Source organism: Pangasianodon hypophthalmus, chromosome 12, assembly GCF_027358585.1.
Source record: "Pangasianodon hypophthalmus isolate fPanHyp1 chromosome 12, fPanHyp1.pri, whole genome shotgun sequence".
NCBI classification, from domain to species: domain Eukaryota; kingdom Metazoa; phylum Chordata; class Actinopteri; order Siluriformes; family Pangasiidae; genus Pangasianodon; species Pangasianodon hypophthalmus.
The window spans coordinates 21786479-21807302 of NC_069721.1; the positions used below are offsets into that span (position 1 = coordinate 21786479).

General features: G+C 35.5%; 1 protein-coding gene across 3 annotated transcripts in view; it reads right to left on the reverse strand.

Annotated features, from left to right (window-relative positions):
• Positions 1-5004: 5004 nt before the first annotated feature.
• Positions 5005-20824, reverse strand: part of map2k6 (mitogen-activated protein kinase kinase 6) — a 32965-nt gene continuing 17145 nt past the window's right edge. For all 3 annotated transcript variants that reach the window (XM_053238728.1, XM_053238729.1, XM_026914848.3), the window contains exons 4-12: positions 18993-19106; positions 18455-18574; positions 16255-16371; positions 12707-12758; positions 8950-9077; positions 7310-7387; positions 6429-6568; positions 5417-5462; positions 5005-5207 (exon numbers count right to left, since the gene is read on the reverse strand). In XM_053238728.1, the coding sequence (XP_053094703.1) occupies positions 5130-5207; positions 5417-5462; positions 6429-6568; positions 7310-7387; positions 8950-9077; positions 12707-12758; positions 16255-16371; positions 18455-18574; positions 18993-19106 (873 nt within the window). In that variant the 3' untranslated portion in view covers positions 5005-5129. The remainder of the gene's footprint in view (positions 5208-5416; positions 5463-6428; positions 6569-7309; positions 7388-8949; positions 9078-12706; positions 12759-16254; positions 16372-18454; positions 18575-18992; positions 19107-20824) is intronic.

Consider the following 20824-nt stretch of genomic DNA (forward strand, 5'->3'; position numbering starts at 1 on the left):
TTAAGTACTGTTCATTCAATCGTGCTCCTTTTTTTGAATTAATCCTTAAAAAATCTACCACAACCATTAATATTTCAGCATCCATTGAACAAACAAACAAGACAAAAAAGTGAGTAAGGTTGTCAGACGGGATGTTGCTGATATAACACTTCCAGGAAGACTGTTTCATATTTCCTTTCATTCTGAAGATCTCTGATCTTTAACCCCATAGCAACACCTGTATGAAAATAAGTATTGTGATTAATTGCAGTCCTAATCTGGAGTTCCAGTAAGATGATGATGATTCAGTGACACACTGAGTGCACTCGGTTCCTGCAGAGCTTCTTAAATAGGCAGCGACACTGGGGATTTTGATGTTGGATGGCAACAAGGTACTTTTTCCACTGTGACCAGGCCAACACACGCATGCACACACACACACACACACACACTTTTACATCACTGTAACCAGGGCTGTTTTCATCAAAATATTTAGTGAGAGGCCTTCATAACACCTTCATAAGCATTGCATAAAGCTGCCTAAGATTTCATAAGGTTTATGAAAGGATCGACACCAAAAGCCTTGAAAGTTTTATGTAGTACATGAAACTAGTTTTTATACAAAAGAATGAATAGAGAACGACCCACAATTATTATTATTATGGGCCACATGATCAAGACAGTTGGATCTGCAATGTTTTTTTTTTTTGCATCTTACAGGTCTTTAGCTTGTCTGTATTAAAAGCATATTCATGAAGCTTTCAGACATCTATCCTGTCTTCTGACTTTTTTTTTTATAAGTGTATTTAAATTCTTCATATGGCAGAATAAAATTAAACTTGATGCTATGTAACTGAAGTGGTGAATTTACATGAAACACTGTCAACTGAATGAATAGGAATTAACTAATTAAATAAATATTTCATTGACGTAAATGTTCATGTGCACTGCAAAGGCTATCTTAGCATGTCAAGATAGCTTGAATAAAAGTTATGTAATATATATATATATGTAATATGTATGTAGTTATGTAATTCCATTCCAAATCTCATTCCATTGAGATTATTACATAAGACCATTAACCTGATTTGTGGACATATTTAATAATTATTAAGCTTAAAATGGTCTTAGCCTATTAGCAGATAATTGTGCATAATTGTCCAGAAATTAACATTTGAAATAAGCAAAATTATGTGGCAACAGAAAAAGAAAATTTCATGCTTGAAATGAGTAAAGTATCTGAAAAAAAAAAATAGGCTTAATGATCTTACATTTCTTTTTTAAAAATCCATGCAAATGTCCATCATGTGAAGACAAATGCTGTAAAAGATACTTTAGAGCTTGTTGATATTATTATTGATTTAAAAAAAAAATCTTTCCCTTTGGGAGCAATAAAGTACATGTATCTACATATATCTATGCTAACTGCTAAAAATATTTTCAAATAATAAATAATATTGTCAAGATCATTAAACCCAAAACCCTTATTTTTACAAATTCACCTTTTATTTTATTGGCTAAATATGATAAATACTTCATACATTTTCTAGACTTAACACTTCTGAGATAATTAAGCCCTCAACACATGTACAGTGTAACTAAATGAAACTGAGGCTGACTAACAGGTGCCACTTGTACATTATGTATATCTATATATTTACATATGCATGTGTGTGGGTTTCGGACACATCTATCACCTGTGCAAGTGCTTCTTATATAACTACATTATATTATACAATAGATAAAAATATATAAGTACTTAAAATTGAGACTATAAGCATATTATGAAATGTTTTCTGCTAAACAAACTTTCATAGTGTAGCAGTTTCTCTGCTTTCCAACAATCTTTCAAACACCGAAGGCCTTATTACCGAACGTCTGAGTGGAATCAGCTGTGTGTTGGAGCAGCTGAATGGCAGGACAGGGCCTGGGAATTCCTCCCCCCAAATATAGCAGCATTCCGACCAGTGTGTGCTGCAGAGACAAGGGTTTCAGCGAGCAAGAAACCACCAGCGAAGCATCCAGACATATTTCTGGAAACATGTAGGGTGTAGATTCCCAGCCCTGGTCCTAGAGTCCCCTCCTGTCCTGCACATTTTAGTGTTTTTTAGTGCTAATGTGTGTATGGAAAACACTAAAATGTGCAGGACAGGAGGGGACTCTAGGACCAGGGCTGGGAATCTGTGCTCTGAATGATTTGATGAAAATGAAAATAATGTAAATTATATGCTACGGCCGTCACACTCACCAGATCTCAACCCAACTGAACACCAGACATCAGGCTTAGACATCGGTCTCCACCATTATCATCAAAATGATCACCAATCGAGGGAATGTCTTCTGGAAGAAGTGTTCATCCCTCCAGTACAGTTCCATAGACTTGCAGAATCACCTTACTGTTTTTTTTTTCCCTTTAATTTGTCACAAGTCTGTGTATTTGTATAGAGAAGGAAAAATGTCTTTGTGATTGTATAAAAGGGACTGTACTTGTGATTGGGTGCTATATGTTGTTGCTTTGTAATTACATAAATACACAGTAACTTAACATTAAATGCTTTATGAAATATTTTAAGCTCTTTTTGAATAATTTTGCTGATATTTTTGAATTGGAAATCTGTCCAAATGAACATAGAAATGTAATCTCAAGTCTGTTTAAGGCATTCTACCGTCTGTTTATCACTTTAAGGTGAAGAAGCTATATTAAGAAGAGGTGTAAGATACAGAACACAACCAGTCCTAAATATTTACACATGCAGTGTTGTGCATTATAACCTTATTAAAGTATTATCCATGTCGAATACATTTTATGCAGGTCAGTTACTTTAAATTGAAATATAAACTAAAGCTGTTTTCACATCTATTACACATCTTTTACATCTTTCACATCTATTATGAATCAGAAATTGATGCAGTTGGTTCATTTGCTCTTTGGTTTCACACTGCACATGATTAAAAAATGAACCGAAAAGCAAAAAAAAATAAGTTGCCCGAGGGACATGTAGGACTGAAAACACACTCGTAAACTCATTCACTGGTCAGAAAGACGCAGACAGAAAAAGGTAAACAAATCTTTTGCAGGTGCACGTAGAAATCACAAAAATCACCCGAGCATGGAGAACACAGAGCTGGCGCTTAATAAGTGATTAGGTAATTATATAAATAACTAGTTTAAAACACTGTTTATTTCCTTTTTTGTTCAGTGGTCCAAATATCCAGAACACATGGCATATCTGTAGCATTACAGCTCACTTACATCTACAGGGAGAGAGAGAGAAGAAGGAGGAGAAGAAGAAGAAGGGAAAAAGAAAAAAAAAAAAAAAAAAAAAAAAAAAAAGCTGCAACCCAAAATACATGGCATGTTTGAATCCCTTCCTGCAAGTGAGTCGATTCAGAGTCGAATCGCTTTCTCACTGCAACCAAACCGCACTAGAGGTCACTTGGAACAAACCAAGACCATCTCAATCAGACGCTCTTGGACCATTAGCTGTGTTCTCAACTGGACAAATGAATCACACCGAGAGGGAAAACACACCAGAGTTCGATTTAAACCGAGTGAAAGCACCCTGAAAGCAGGATGCAGACTGCACAGTTCACTTGATCAGAGTGATACAAAAAAGACGCATCAGAAAAAAAGCAAAGTGTTTATAGTTAAATCGGACAGTAAAAGGATTCCCGAGACGTCCATCTAAATCCTGTAGCAAAGCATGCATCACACAAAGCAGCGTGGGTTTTTGTCATTTTTCTGTTTAATGTATTGTAGATCTTTTTTTTTCTATAAAGAGGCACAAATCAGGCTTCTGAGTCACGGTGAGACTTTCAGAGAAGTGTCAGCTACGTGTGTCCAAACTGTAATACAATATTCACACAGACACACACACTCTCTCTCACGCACGCGCACATGCGCGCACACACACACTCACACGCTCTCTCCCACAAACTCACAAAAGCTACATTCGCACGCACACCTTAAAATTAAAAAGAAAAAAAAAATGTCAAGTTTTCAATGAGAAAAAAAACAGCAGTTACAATAAATACAGAAACTGCAAAACACCTCAAGACGGGTTAATACGCATGTTCTCATAATGTGGGGATATTGTAATAATAATGATAATCATTATGACAATAATAGTAATAATTTCCAGTTGAATTGCAGTTGAACACAGAGCGAGAACTCTCTTGATTGGCTCAGAACAGAGGACTAGATGAAGCAACAGACCAAAAAGATACCAATTCCCCAGATAACCTTAATACAGACACACACACACACACACACACACACACACACACACACTCCATGAAGGGTCCTGCTGGATTTCTCAGTGAGCCAGATAACTTAAGCAAGCTTTTCCCCCCCAAAGATGCGTCACATTTTTGCTCTGTCCCAGATCCTGATTCAATTCATTGAGAACGCAGATCACATGATCACCTGGTACAGGTGTGTTAGGAGGCGGGAGAGTGCAAAAACGTAGGACTGACTCACTGAAAAAGGTGTTTCGTAAAATAATCCATGATTCCCGCCGACTCGGATCAGTTTTGTGGGATTAACTATTGACCTTGCATACTCGCTGCACATTTAAAAACTGACCTGAGGTCAGCTCTTAAAGGCTCAACTTTTCCAAAGCATGAAGCAATTTTAAGCATCTCAAACAACCGTGATATGAATCCCACAATATATTTATCACACATATTAATAGCACACATTTATATAACATAAATATATCTATATCGCTCTTCTTTATTTGTGTGTTGATGTTATAATGATGTAAAGTAAACTGGCATCTTAATTGTTTTCATATGGGAGAAAAAAATAATCAGATCGGGACTCTTTAACACCCTCCTTTAATTAACACGTGCACAAACACACACACTCGCGCACACTCTCACACACACACGCAGAACCCTGTCCCCTGCCTGTCATCTGTGTGTTCCTAGGAAATGCCCTGCCCCCTTAGAATCAGTCTCCGCCCACTCCCCTGGCCTCCCTCTCTCTCTCTCTCTCACTTTCTTTCTCATGAGCCCCCTGCACTGCTGCCTGAGGTGGGCGTGGCTTACAGGTGTCAGTCTTGCAATTGGGTGGTTGTTTTTTTTTTCTTTTCTTTTTTTCTGTGGAATTAGTCCCGCTTTGCCCCGCCTTCGCCGAGAAGAGGCGCTCAGTCGCCCAGGATGATCTTGACGAAGCTGGCCACGTCCGTCTCTTTGGAGTCGTGGTAGGTGAAAAAGGGGTGTTGCTGCACAGAGAAAGTGATAAAAGAAAGAAAAAAAAAAATCAGTAAGTGATACCAAAAAAGTTGAGGAGAGACGAGTTTTTTTTTTTTCTTCCCCTGCTGTTGTACCAGTCACTGCAGTGTCTGATGCCAATGACAAATTGACCGCTGTTAAGTGATATGACGCTGACATCTAGTGGTCACGGTCAGAAAGTGCAGGTGGGAAAACTCACCATGAGTTCTGTGTAGTTTGGCCGCTCTTTGGAATTCTTCTTTAAGCTAAAGCAAACGAAAGGAAGAAACAAAACTGAATTAAAACATCTTAATTTCCTTCTGCATGCAATATATGTACCAATGTATAAAGATCAGTCTACAGCTATATATTAGAATAAATTTTAATTTCTCTGTTATGAGAAAAGGATTGAAATCTCTTACAATGGAAGTAGAAGGTTAGTAGTTTTTTTTTTTTTTTTGAATCCTTTATGATTTTATGAATCCTTTAGTCAAACGTGTTTGTGAAGGATGCTCTAAATATGAAGTCATCAATACAGAAACTACCCCATTTTTACAGAGTAGAAAACGTGGTCATGTCTTAACATACAGAACTATTTAAAACCTTCAGGAAAGGATAAATAATAGTTTTTTTTATATTGTACTGCTCCAGTATTGGAATATTTCATATTTCAATATTCATATCACGATTCTCAGAAGCATTTCTATGGCACGCAATATGTATCACGATTTATAAGTTTGCTCACTAACAGCCAGCAACACATTCAATTATATTTTCTGTTTTAATAAAACTATTTTATTTATAAAAATAAATTATATTTAACACTGAACAAAATTTTATTAAGCATTTTGCAATATTAATGGTTAATTACAAAATTTTAACTCTCCCTAGCTAAAATTCTAACAATAATACACAAGTAATGTTAAGGTAAATAACACCTATATTTATTAATGTATAGTAAAACTTAAAAACTTGTCTGATTATTAAAAAAAAAAAAAAAAAAAAAAAAAAAAAATCCATGTTTATTATATTGCAGATCTGTTAACAAAATGAAAAAAAAAAATGCACACATCAAGCGGAGAATCCTGAACGATGTCCAGTATCACAAACATTATTTAAAGTTCCCTCATGAATCTATTCGAAAAGGAGTTTTAATGATTGAATAATGTGTGTGTGTGTGTGTGTGTGTGTGTGTGTGTGTGTGTGTGTGTGTGTGTGTAAATAAAACTCACCACTGTGTCGTGAAGTCCACAAACTCGGGGGAGAAGCGGTCAGCGGGGAGCTGAGGGGACGGCTCCTCCACCACCTGCTTCAGCTGTTGGAACGGCGTCCCCCATGAGTCGTATGGGAAACGAAGGATGGCCAGCTCGATCTGAACACAACACCACAACCGACTATCAACACCAACAACTACACAACAGCACCAATCCACATTATTCATCTTCATGCATCCTAGGAAAATAATCAGCGACGGGGTGGTGTGTTGTGGCCTGATGCGAAGTGGGTTACATTCACCATCCTAAAGATTATTTTCCTGCAACGGTACGTACCAAAGAGTTTTATTCCTCTTATACCTCAGCAATTTGCCAACAACTACAAACTGTTATTTATTAAACACACCACAATTTTTATCTATTTATGGTTAAATTTAATGTTGCGGACCGTGCGTGAAATTCCTGCTATCACTTATGTTTTAGCAGCTATAAAAATTCATTTAATTTAATTCAAATTCATTCAATTCAGCTCTCTTAGAACACCAGTCTTAAAATCTTATAGTTCCAGCTTTACTTCCGACTGTGACGAAGTGCTGAAACTGGAGACTCCTTCCCTAAAAGTTCATGTTATTAAAAACATCAACACCATATGATGTTAAATATATAAAACAGAATTCTTCCATCTTTCATAGAAGTTTGTGCTCATGTGTTTTGATGTAATTACACTGGAAGGGACCTTGAGCTCATTCATATGTACACAGTATTTATTTTCTCATCGCTTTTTTTTCTCTTTTCTCCCTCTCTCCCTCTCTTAGGAATGGTTTTATTTCTAACTTTATTAAATAAAAAATAAATAAATAAATAAATAAATAAATAAAGGGGTAGAAGTTCAGACCCACCATGGTGATTCCTAAACTCCAGATATCAGACTTGACATTGTAGCCCTTCTGATTGGTCTCTGGGTTTATCCGCTCCGGCTGTCAGACACAGATAGAGAGATAGAGAGACAGAGAGGGAGAGAGGGAAAGAAAGAAGCAGATAAATAGATAGATAAATAGAGAGAGAAAGAGAAAGAAAGAAGCAAAGAAAGAACCAGACAAATAGATAGATATATAGAGGCAGAGAGAGAGAGAGACAGAGAGAGAGAGAGAAGCAAAGAAAGAAGCAGATAAATAGATAGATAGATAGATAGATAGATAGATAGAGAGAGAGAGAGAGAGAGAGAGAGAGAGAGAGAGAAAGAAGCAGATAAATAGATAGATAGATAGATAGATAGATAGAGAGAGAGAGAGAGAGAGAGAGAGAGAAAGAAGCAGATAAATAGATAGATAGGGAGAAAGAAAGAAGCAGATAAATAGAGAGAGAAGAAAGAAGCAAAGATAGATAGACAGACAGAGAGAAGCAGAGAGACAGAGGGAAAGACAGATTAGAGGAGGAAGTAGATGATGTCACTTCAGCATGAACAAATCTCTTCCTCACACTACAAAGAGCTTCCCTTTTCATTCACAAAGCTGTCAAGCATACACACACACACACACACACACACACACACACACACACACACACACACACACGCACGCACACACAAACCTCCTGTATGAAGCTTCTATTCAGTGTTACTTCATGTAGGCAGTCTTTACCGTCAACTCATTAAAGGAGCAGTTTGTCATTTTTAGAACTCTGTCGTCTGTCATGCAAACACTGAAAACATTCACAAGCTTTCCTCTTCCCCGAAACCAACCTCACCCTCTCTGTCACAACTATAAAAGTCTTCTGCATTTTCTGTCAGTGGAAAAAGGAGCCAGAGCTGAACAGATCTGTTCTGGCTGAGGGTGGAGCGAATTTCTGGGCCAGAAATGTGTCAACAGACGCAAACAGAAACTAGCCAGATTCACTCAATCTCCAAAATGGTCAAATATACATAATCAGAGAAACTAAGAGTGTCAAAGTTATATCACAATACTTTGTATATTAATTAGCTACATAATGTATCATGATATTTAGTTTTGATCAGGATTTGCTTAAAAAAAGCAGCAATATGTTAGAGCCATGTTAGTTTAAAAAAAAAAAAATTATATTCAAAATTTACAAAATAAATAAAGTGGAAAAGAGGAGAAGAGTTAAATTATTGGTATAAAGAAGATCAAATTAAAGATTAAAAAAAATGACCAGTTACTTGGTAATGTAAATATATATAAATAAACAAAGTAAATAAAAACCCTCTGAGGCCTTGATGACAACCTAAACGCTAAAAGAAAGAAAGAAAAAATTTGTATCAAGGTGATTTTTCATTGGCATAAGATCAAATTTCTGACCCAAATGATGCTTTTTTTTTTTTGCTTTGCTATGAACATGCATGATGCTGACATGACAGATCACACACGTAACCACAGTCCCCAAAGTGTTTTCAACCACACCACCATCCTGCCTGTGATGATTTGCATAATTGGGCAACAGAAGCTTCCAAGTCAGTTCATATTATCCAACTCTAGCAAACACATTACAAACTATTCCTTTACCAGGAAATTCCCAGACTTACCGCCATGTAGGGTTTGCAGCCGGCGTCCATGGTTTTGGCCACTGAGTCCACCAGGTAGCCGCTGATCCCAAAGTCACACATCTTCACCTGACCCTGCATGTTTATCAGCACGTTGGAGGGTTTCACGTCTAAACACACCGAAAAGAGCGAGGGAGAAAGACACAGAAATTCTAAACTTGGATAAAGAGAAAATGGCATTCATGTAGGAATGTGACATTAAAATAAACCCTTGAGCACATTTTCCTATCAGAGTTATTATACAAACACGACTGAACACTTCATTAATACTCCTTTTTTTTTGATAAACACAATGTTCCCTTCTTTGGAGATGACGTGTCAGGTGCTGCGTGTCACAAGAACCACCTGGAGTTAAAAGATTCAATTAGGATTTTTTAAAAAATTAGATATATTTTTATAATAAATGAAGCTTTATTCAAGTTTCTACAAAACCCAAGCTGCCCCAAGACATGTCACAGAGCTCTACATGTTTCCAAGTTGCCATGGTGCTTCAAAATGTTTATCACATCAGATCTGACTTTAGAGAAGATTAGCATATGCAAGTGGCCTGTTAAAAAAATAAATTAAAAAAACATGTATGCAAAACAGCGTGCATGCATTTCTTTCTTCTTTTTGCAGAAACAGGAAGGGTAGAATCGCCATGTCAAGAATAGCGACGATAAAACACTGAGTTGCTTGAAACGACTGTCATCTTTGACTATAATGTATGTATCCATGCATTACAGTAACTTAAAAAAAAAAAAAAAAATGTCTGCAGTGACCGACAACATACATTGCTTAGGGGGCAGGACGCTCCTTCTAGAGTTACATAATACAGACCATACTATTAAACTGCATTTAAACCACACACATTATAACTGCAATACGGCTTACGATATATTAAATTAAACCCATAACGTATCAGATCTAAAGACCAGCCTGTAAGACAAAAAATATATTTTAGTTTGCATTTGATTGATATTTAGATTTGGGTCACCCCTCAATAGGAACAATGCCTCAATAGGAACTGTCTGGGTCGGGTGTAAAAACTTTTCTTTTTCACAAATCACTTGTCTGAGGTAGAAAATGTACTGCATGTATATATGGGGTTTTACGGTAACAACCGGGAGTTTCAGGGGGAAGCTGTGTCTGCCTGGCGGTTACTGTAAAACTCCATACACACTCCAGTTTACACCTTGACCTGCTTTACTGCACTGCAAGCAGCAGTTTTAATCACTTTCTAATTATTATTCCCATTAAAATTATTTATCAAGTTTTAGATTTTACATCATTGTACACCTAACTAAACACCTTTTTGGACAATTTTTTTCTGCGGCGTCCTTAATAAATATAATTACCTGATGTTAATTACATACAGTCGGGTCCATAAGTATTTGGACAGTGACACAATTTTCATAAATGCCTCAGTATACCACCACAATGGATTTGAAATGAAGCAATCAAGATGTGAATGAAGACTTTCAGCTTTTATTAAAGGGGTTTAACAAAAAATATTGCATTAACCCAGTTGATCTTGCTTTTCACTTACTGAAGACAAAATTAAAGGCAGAACTGACTTTAATTTTAAAGGTGGATAGAGTAAAGGCCTGGCAAAGCATCTCAAGGGAGCAAACTCAGCATTTGGTGATGGCAATGAGTTCCAGATTTCAGGCAGTTATTGACTGCAAAGGATTTGCATCCAAGTATTAAAAATAATCCTTACATTTATAATTATGTTAGGCTGTCCAATTACTTTTGAGCCTGTGAGAATGAAGGGACACTGTTTTTTTTTTTTTTTTAAAAAAAAAATGGCTGTAATTCGTAAACGGTTAATGCCATATTTTTGTTAAACCACTTAAATTAAAGCTGAAAGTCTACACTTCAATCACATCTTGATTGCTTCATTTCAAATCCATTGTGGTGTTCAGAGGCAGACTTATGAAAATTGGTACTGTCCAAATACTTATGGACCCGACTGTATTTGTCTAAGGTTAGCCAACTGATCGATTTTATTTCACATGAATGAACTCACGACATGCTCCATTTACTGTGACAGAAAGCAAGCACGCATCAGCGCATCTTTCAAGTGGGAAAATCGAGAGGGAGGTGGGATGGGAGGAAGTGGGGCGGGACGGGAGGAAGTGGGGCGGGACTTTCATGGAGTGTCAGTTAATATCAGATTTCAAAACACCTACGCAACTATCAATCATTCCAGATTCACTTGTCGATTGGCTCATCTACCACTTTTATTGGATGGGAGAAAAAGATGACTTTTTTTTTTTTTTTTTTTTTTGAGCGATGCTAAAATGCAGTTTCTATATACAAAGTGTAAAGGTTAGCAGGTCTGCGTATTGCACGTCACTTAGATATCTGTACTGCAAAGGCCAATATAGAGAAATACTTATATTTAAAATCAGTTAAAATCTACCCAGTCTGATTTGTGCCATTTGCAGTGATATGAGATAATAGACACAACAGAGAATGAGGCATATGATAGGAAAAAAGTGTGTTAATCCCTGCAGAACATTATTTACATTGCAGGTGAAGATTAATGGACGCACAGTTTTTACTTTAAATAGCATAATTAGGCCTACATTTTATGAAATATTTGATCTTGAACAAAAGAAATAGCTACACTGGGTCCATGGGTGTGTAATAGAAACGTTATAAATCTCTGTCAACTCTAAATTATAGATATTGGCTCTAAAATATAAAACTGCTCTAAAAACAGCTCTATAAATGCACGATTTGGAGCAATTGCAGGTGGCATTCAGTGTCTGACACTGTATTAATACAGAAACATAATGTGAATTTTTGTCATTTTACACACATTTGTTTTCCTTGTGTTTTTTTTTTTTTTTAAATTGATATTTTTATCATTCCAATGAACATGTCAGGCCTGTTACTGAATTTAAACTGTGCATATTGGTTCATTATATGTGTGTGTGAAAACATCAGAAATTGTTACTGACATTAAACTATGGGTACTGGCACATTATTAAATTATTATTAAAACAAACAGATTGTCCAAGTGTAGGAATGCGAAAACATTATATCTGAATTTTTAAGGAGGGAAAAAAAACCCTTCCAATGTGATTATAAACAAAAACTTTTAGGTCTAAAATATCTAATGTTGATGACAAAAATACACATAGCAATATTCATGATAACTTTAAAAAAAATCTAGACTCCAATTCCTTTAAAAAAAATAATAAAATAAAATAAAATTTTTAAAAAAAGCACAGCAGAAAAATAAAGTTTTTATATAATTTTATTTCATTAAGGATTTTGTGTAGAAATTTTGTTTAAGATATGGCAAACACTCTAGTCAGCAGTTCATGCCGAATTTTAATAAGTGTTTTGCATCATATATTTCCCTAAAAAAAAAACCAGCGTGAAGGGATTGTCCATAAGTGTGGACATTAGGATTCAATATTATATTTTGTCTAATAAAAATGTACCTCCATGGCCCTGTAGAGGAAACACAAACCTTTAATGAGAAACAATAAGCAAACCAAAGCAAATCATAGAACACCCAGGCTGCAAATAAGAGAGAGCGCATAAAAAAAAGGAAAGAAAGAAAAAGACTTCTATGTAACGGATATTATGAAAAGCTGTGGCAGTGATGGAGAATATGGACATAGCAGGAAACTAGAGACATCTAACTGAATTTCAGAGCTGGATTTTAGGTGTGTGTGTGTGTGTGTGTGTGTGTGTGTGTGTGTGTATGCGTGTGTGTTGGGGGGCTGTCGTCTCTCACCTCGGTGGATCACTGACAGTTTGCTGTGCAGGTGTTCCAGAGCTTTCACAATCTGCAACAGGAAACAAGATTCAGTGCAACAGATACATTAATTTCCTGAATGTGGAGGGCAGTAATTGTGTCTAATGGACACGGCTGTTTGCAGGAGTGAGGAATTGAAACAGAGGAAGCCCATTTGTCATTTGCACAAGAAAGCAGGAAATATCTTATTTCTACAGCGTCATCTCTGCCAAACATACATACACACATACACACACACAAATATAATCTGTATTCGGGGTGTGCAGTGTTCTCCCTAACGTAGAACGGCTTAGGTGCAGAGACTAAGTGTTTTTGCGACGTGCCTTAAGCCGAATGAACGCAAAAAGGCATTTAGTCGACATATCACAATGAATGTAAAAACAGCGGTGAGAGTTGTATTCACTGACCCAAAAAAACAAAACAAAACAAAACAAAAAAACCTCAGTGGTTACTTGACATCAGACAGAAAGATAAGCTGACAACAAGAATAACCTGCTAATCAGTGTTTGGACGAACGTTTGTGTGATTGGTGTGTGACAGATGCTCATCGCTAAGCTAATCAAACAGCTGACTGGATATTTCCCTGTACAGTCAACACAACCATCGACTCGGATAAGCAAGTGGAAAACCATCGATAAGGTAAGCGTCAAACAAAGAATTATAAACTTTTGCAGTATAAACTTTCTTTTGTTAGTGAGTAATTCTTGTGGATGTTAACAATAATAGCAGATAGAGAAAAGATATAACTAAATATATATATATATATATACATATATATACATATATATATACACACACACACACACACACACACACACACACACACACACACACACACACACACACACACATATATATATACACACACTATTATTTTAAAAAATATGTTGAAATAAATCAGGAAATTCTCCGTCTGCCTCCTTTATGTCCTTTGGTTGCATTTTAAAAATAATTACATATGTATTTCAACATGTTTATTCTTCCTACGTGTACAAGTTAAGGTAATCCGCATATATTTTCTTTAAATCTCATTATTATTTTTATGAAATTAACAGACTTTTGCCTACAAGTACAATAACTGTTCTGTTGCCAGCTTTCTTTCACAAATATGGTAAAGATAATAGCTGAAAAAACAACATGGAAAAAAAATTTCATTCAAAAAATTTCAAAATCACCCAGCCATCACCACCCCCGGAACCCTGACAGCACTTACGCTCTCTGAAAACCTACACAAAACCCTGGCTGTGCGTCATAAAAAAATAACATGATACATAAACACACTTCTATGATACACAATATACAGTATTTCATGTAGGAAGTGTGAAATTAATGATGGTTTTATTTAATATCTTCCACAAAAAAAAAAAAAAAAAGAAAAAAGATTATGCAGTTATAATGAGGAAAAATTAAACAATTCTAGTTTCAGTAAGACATTTTATCACCACTATCCAATGCTTCCAATCAGTTTGTAATTACTTTTTTTTATTGTATAAGATCACCATAAGACCTCCGACGTATTGTGCCATCATTTATCACACTACTATCAAACTGCCCAGCCCTTATCCCTACATGTACAGAAAGGGAAATTCAGTAACAGCAATTTGGGACGTGGCCAAACTGTCTTCCTGTCTGTCTCTGCTACAGTCTTCTCTTATTACCCAACACAGCCGTCTCCGTTCTGTCATCTGAGCGCTCCAGACAAGCTGTTTTTTATTCTCACTTACTGATACATAAGGTTATGTAATGCATAAAAGTGAACACTTATTGGGAGTCTTTTTTAAATAAACAGAACATCAGATTTCAAAGTAAACTGATGACTAAAAGGGCACATAACATCCCAAGTTTGTTTATTCTAAAAGGTTAATGTACAAGAGTGGCCCTTGATGTCTAAACATGAACTTTCATGATGTTCCTCTACACAAAAGACGCATCTGTGATATAAAGATTTCAAAATAAATAAATAAATCGCATATTGAGATTATTTTGATTTTTATTAATTGTATCACTCAGGATGAATGAATTAAAGAATAAATGATATTGCAGCCATCCACGTTTTTGTGGGAATCTTACATTCAAGATTAATGGTTAACATGTAACTTAACCTATATTTTAAATAGAAGTTTTTATACAATTTTTACATTGTTTATTTTTGTATTTACGGTTTTGCTATTGTTAACTATTTCTCATTTCTTTCACAACAATTCCAACAATTTATTAGCCGTCACTTTACTTTAATACTTTGCTTTCACTGGTTTATTTAAAATTGAGGATCTTTTACTCACGAATGCTGCTTTACCATTAGAGCTGCCTTAAAGTCAGGTTAGAGTACTGTGGCATATCTGTGCCAACAATACAACAGTAAGTTATATAATATTCAACATGAACATGTTATGGCAGGCGTGTCAAAATATGACTGCAACTTGACACTTTGGACGGAGGCTGCCTAAACAGACAGCGTTCTGCTGATGTGCTGATATCAAGTTGCATTGCAGGCATTCTTTCGAGTCCCATATCTCATAAAGCGATTCCATAATTCCTTTAACTGCAGACAGAACTTCTGTTCGGGCTGAACAACACATTTACAAATCTAACAAAATGTTCTACTAACAGTGAACGTTTGTTAAAAACGGTTTTGATGAACAGTTTAATTTTTGTTCATAGATCAGCAGCTGTCATCTCAGTCACTACTGTCCTGTTTAATGAGAACGCAAATTAGAGGAATGTTTTGATTCTGCAATATTAAGAAGAAAGTAATAGCAGTCATTGCGAGACTGAAGCACAGACTTGGGAAATAAAACATGCTGTGCCAGAAAGTGCAAATACATGTTTTGCAAGTGAATCTGGATAATGTCTCAAATTATGATGCTTACATGCTTATAAGGGAAATCCAATTGCAAATACGTTTGAACGATCGTTTTCCAATTAGCATTTGATTTTGAATAAAGTCTGCCTAGAGACGCTTTCATCCAAAGCGATTTACAGTTGAGCTGAAGGTAATGGGACTTGCCCAAAAGTGGCGCTTGGTAATACCAAGATTCAAACTAGTAATCCTCCGATCAGTAATCGGGAGGCCTACCCGCTGGGCCGCCACAGCCGCATGTAACAAAACAGTATGCAAATTACTGCTGAAATCTCTTCATGCACGTATGTGCTTACTACTGGGAAAAAGCACATTTATTTTTTAAAATCGTGAAACTCCTTATCCAGTGCCCAAAAGTGAGCAAATCGTGAGGGGAAGTCCTAGACAAAAACTTAATAACATGACTAACAAAGGGCATACGGCTAAGTAACATAATGTAACCCAACAGATAACTTTCTAACTAGCTTTAGTTCATGAACTACTTATATAAATCACTCCTCAATAAAAATGCTACATCTTATTTAAAAAAAAAAAAAAAAAAAAAAAAAAAAAAAAAAAAGCATGCTGAAGGTGGTTTTGGGGCTAAAATGAAGACAGGAACAGTGTATATGTAGTGTGACTAATATAATAATATAATATTGAGTCACTTATTGTGCCCAACACTCACCGAGACGGCTGTCTTGCCCAGGATGTCCTCAGGGATGGTCATACCCTTCTCGTGGACCTGCTTGTAAAACTTATCCAGTGAGGTGTCCATTAGCTCCATACAGATCCACACATCGCCCTGGCAACACGGAATTCATCCAATCAGGTGAAGGAGGCAAAAGTGCCAAGGTAAGCATATCGTAAGACGAGATTCTTGAAAGATATTGACATTTTACACTTATTTTTACATTCAAAAAGTGGATATATATTCCTTTTTTTTTTTTTTATACTGTGTCGTAACATTTTGTAACCTTTTTTCCCTGATTCTAAAACAAAACAAAAAAAAGAGAAAATCATGACTCATGAAATATTCCATGAACTGTAAAACAAATATTTTAGGCTCAGTGTTTTATTATTATTATATTACTGTTGTATTTATTGTTCATTTACACAACATTTCTAATTTTCTAAAGTATAAGTTTTTGTAAAAATTGGCAACATTAATTACGCTATATCATATTACTACATTATACTACATTTGTCTGTTTCTTTTTTTGTTTTCTTTTGAAAATGGGAGAAGATTTTCATCTGGTATCTTTTTCTTTTTTTTTTTTTTTTTTTTTTTGAGTGAGCCTGCAAAAAAAATTTTATCATATAAAGTGAAAATATTTTCCATATAGTCTAATTTCATTCTTAAAACTGTCTTGGCAAATTATTTTTATTATTATCTTATATTATTATATAAGACAAAGGCATGAAATATTCAAGATGATCTACCAATAAAACAAGACGCTTGGAATTTATAAAAATTACAAAACAAACGGGCTTAATAATTTTGTCTTTATTTTACTTTAAACTCTGAGAGAAATACTGGATAAGTATCTCGAATATCAAGTTATGATATCACTTGCTATCATTTTTGCAATGATTTCATGGAACAGTACCCAAAGAATTTAATTTAAAAAAAAAAAAGATTTAAATAAAGAAAGAATAATATCAACTATGCTTGCAGTTTTATTTCTCTGGTCTATAACACCAAGCTATCCTGCAGTTCTATGTAAAAATGTCATTTTTGGAACAAATAGAATTGCTTAAAAGCAGCTTTCGAATTCAGAAACTTGTTAAAAGGAGGAAATCTTTAATACACAAACCATAACTGAAACTCACAGAACCTGTGAAACTGATTCCCGTTTATGGATTTCCCCATCATCGCATACCAGATGGTTCAGGTATCGAGTATTTACTATTCATAACTGCACCATTTCTGTGAAAACTATACCAGGTCAAGTTTGGGGAAAAAGTGAAATGTTGTTCTGCACTTTCAGCAGTACCCCTCACATACACTAAAACTGAGTGTGATTATAGTATTACCCATTATATGCAAATGAATTAAATAAAATCAAAAGACTACATCTTTGTATGTGAGAACTAAGTTACTGTTAAACTATAAGACACTGCGAGACCCTAAAGACACTGCGAGACCCTAAAGACACTGCGAGACCCTAAAGACACTGCGAGACCCTAAAGACACTGCGAGACCCTAAAGACACTGCGAGACCCTAAAGACACTGCGAAACTGGTAAGACTACATGACTGTAAATCTAAGTTACTGTGAGATCATAAGTTAATGTAAGACAGTAAGTTACTATAAGACTAAGTTACTGTTAAACTGTTACTGTGAGCCCATTAATTAGTGTGAGACTCTAAGCGTGTTTTCAAACACTTTCTAATTTTCATTACTGTATATAGGTTGAAATTTTTGACTAGAAAAAAAGGAAATATTAAAAAAAAAAAAATTCATTACCATCATTACTTTTTTCTAGTCAAAAATTTCAGCTGTTTTTCTGCTAATTTTAACCATTTTCAGGCAAAATTTTGGTGAATCCCTAATAAATGTAGCCAACTGATGTTAACTATATACTTGTCTATGTTAGCCAAGTCAAACATACATTAATAGATTTTAGATCACATTAATGAACCCAAAACATTGTCTAGTTACCTTGACAAAGCAAGGGCACCAGCCAAGAGATTAGTACTGTGAAAGGAAGGAAGGGGGCGGGGCTCCCAAGGGGCCAGTTGATATCAGAGTTTAAAATATCTGTGCAACCGTCATTCAGATTCATGTCGAAAAGAAGCCTGCTTTTTTTTCTCTCGAAACGCACGGAAGTTGGAAGGTCTGCTATTTCTTATAGTTTGTGTTTAACTTGAAGGTTTTTAGCTACCTCTCTGAACAGAGCTCCATAGAAAGTGACTGTGAAAAAGCAGTCCACTGTCCTCATTGAAATATCCAGATCCATCAGCAGCCGCTTCTGCTCCTGGCTGTTCACCGTCGCCCGGATTCTCTAGAAACACATGCATAAAATTCAAACTGTTATGTAGTACAACTGATGGACAGACGTCTGAAATAATGCAGCAAAGAGAAAAACAATTAAAAAACAAATGTTATCAAATTATGAATAAGATAAGGGCTACACAATTAACCACATTTTAACTGCTCTAAATCATGAAAAAGGCCATTTTCTATCATTTCTGATCTGAACTGTACAACAAAACCAGCTACCTTGGTCCTAAACTGTATGAATTGTCATAATCATGATCTCAATATTGAGCAAAATAACCATATTGTATATATTATACAATAATACATTGAATCAGAGTGCAAGCTTTTTTTAAACACAGTAAAAGTGTGATAAAAATCTGTCACATATTGCTTGTTGATCAATTATAGGCTCAAAAATTCCACATTAGTGCATCTCTAACCTTTACAGCCATGATTATGCCACTGGGCACGTGCTTCATCTTGTCCACCACTCCATACGCCCCCCTGCCCAGCTCTCCGATCGGCTCCAGATCATCTGCCTTCACCTCGAAATTCTACACACACACACACACACACACACACACACACACACACACACACACACACACACACACGCGAAGGATTAAAGAGGTACTTCAGCACCAAGTGATTCATTCATTCACAGTGACTCAATGAAGCCAGGATACGCATAAAAAGACACCACGAAAGAGACAGAAAATAGATAAAGGATATTCTGGTTTTTAAAAATTATTAATGATGGGAAAAAGTGTGGTTGTTCCAGCAGTGGCTCCAGCGGTGGTGGGTGGTGAAAGAGCTCATGCTTGTTCCTGCCTGCTGCTACTTGCTCTAACTGGTTAACACCAGAAAGAGCTTTGAACCTGATGGCCACAAAACACAGCCTTCAGTAATCTGAGACCCTTTCAGTCCCCCTCATAAAATCCAACCTGCCTTTATCAGACAGCCACCATTAAAGCAACTTTGTGCTAAACTGTCATGACAAAAAAAAAAAAAAAAAAAAAAAGTCACCACCTCTGCCAATGGAAAATTCCACTTACTTGACGGGTTTAAAATAAATATTTTTACAGCTCAGGAGGCAATAAAGCACATTCCTGTCTGCCTGCAATCAGAAGGATTCAATTGAGCTATAAAGTGCGCTGGGCCATTCTTCAGGACTCATGGGGGATGGGGATGGGGGGGGGATTAATTGAGCCAAACATTTATTAGAGGTCTGTCAGAGCCAGAACCTTACATCACTGCACATACAATAACGCAAGATATGAAATATGTTCTCACATATCCTGTGTTTGTTAATCATCATAGGATAAGAATTCAAGTTTAGAGGATATGACATTCTCAAAAATACTTTGTGCTGATCTACACACATGAGAACAAACCACAATCAAATAAATAAATAAATAAATAACCAAATGTTATCATTGTCAAACTCTTATGAAGATAATGCAAATTAAGAATCAAGTCCAGTGTCCTCACAGGATGTCTTCACACTGCCTAATGTAATACTCTAGATGTGATACTCTTAAAAACATTTAATTTAATGTAATTTAAGACAAAACTCAAAATATTAAAACGCATGCATGCAGTGAAAATGTTTTTTTTTTGTTTTGCAATTTTTGTTCTTTCCCCAAAGGCAAGCATCAAACAAACCAAAAACAAATAATTAAAGAATTATTTAAAAAAAAAAAAAAAAAAAAAAAAAAATGTAAAATAAAACAAAGAACAATAAAATTAATAATAAAATAACAATAAAAACAAATTAAAATGAAAAAATAATATGAAATGTCTAAAATAAGACAACGTTCATTTGAATACAAGACCTTTTAAGAAATTTTATGGCCTTGAATAAACAAAATGTCATTTCAGACAAATTTAGACTTTCTAAGGAAATAAAACATTTTCACACATTCAAAGATTCACATTCGTAGATTTCTGGGGGTTTTTTTTTTTGCTTAGTTATCAAATAGTCCAGTTTTAACGTGGTCTCTATTCACCTAATCGCTATTGAGCCGATTACAATTATCCGTTACGTTTCCACGTAAATAAATGTAGTCAGTCAAGCAAAAGACATCAGCAAACACGACGAGGTTCATTCACAAAAAGCTCATCTCTGTAATCATCACTGCATCATCGTTATCGCTATTTTAATCACTATGACTCGTTAAGGCTTTGAACTGTGGCCTGTTTGCACATATTTATAATAGCAGCTGTAATTGCTAGAATACGGCCTAGATTTTTTTTTTTTTAGTCATTTATT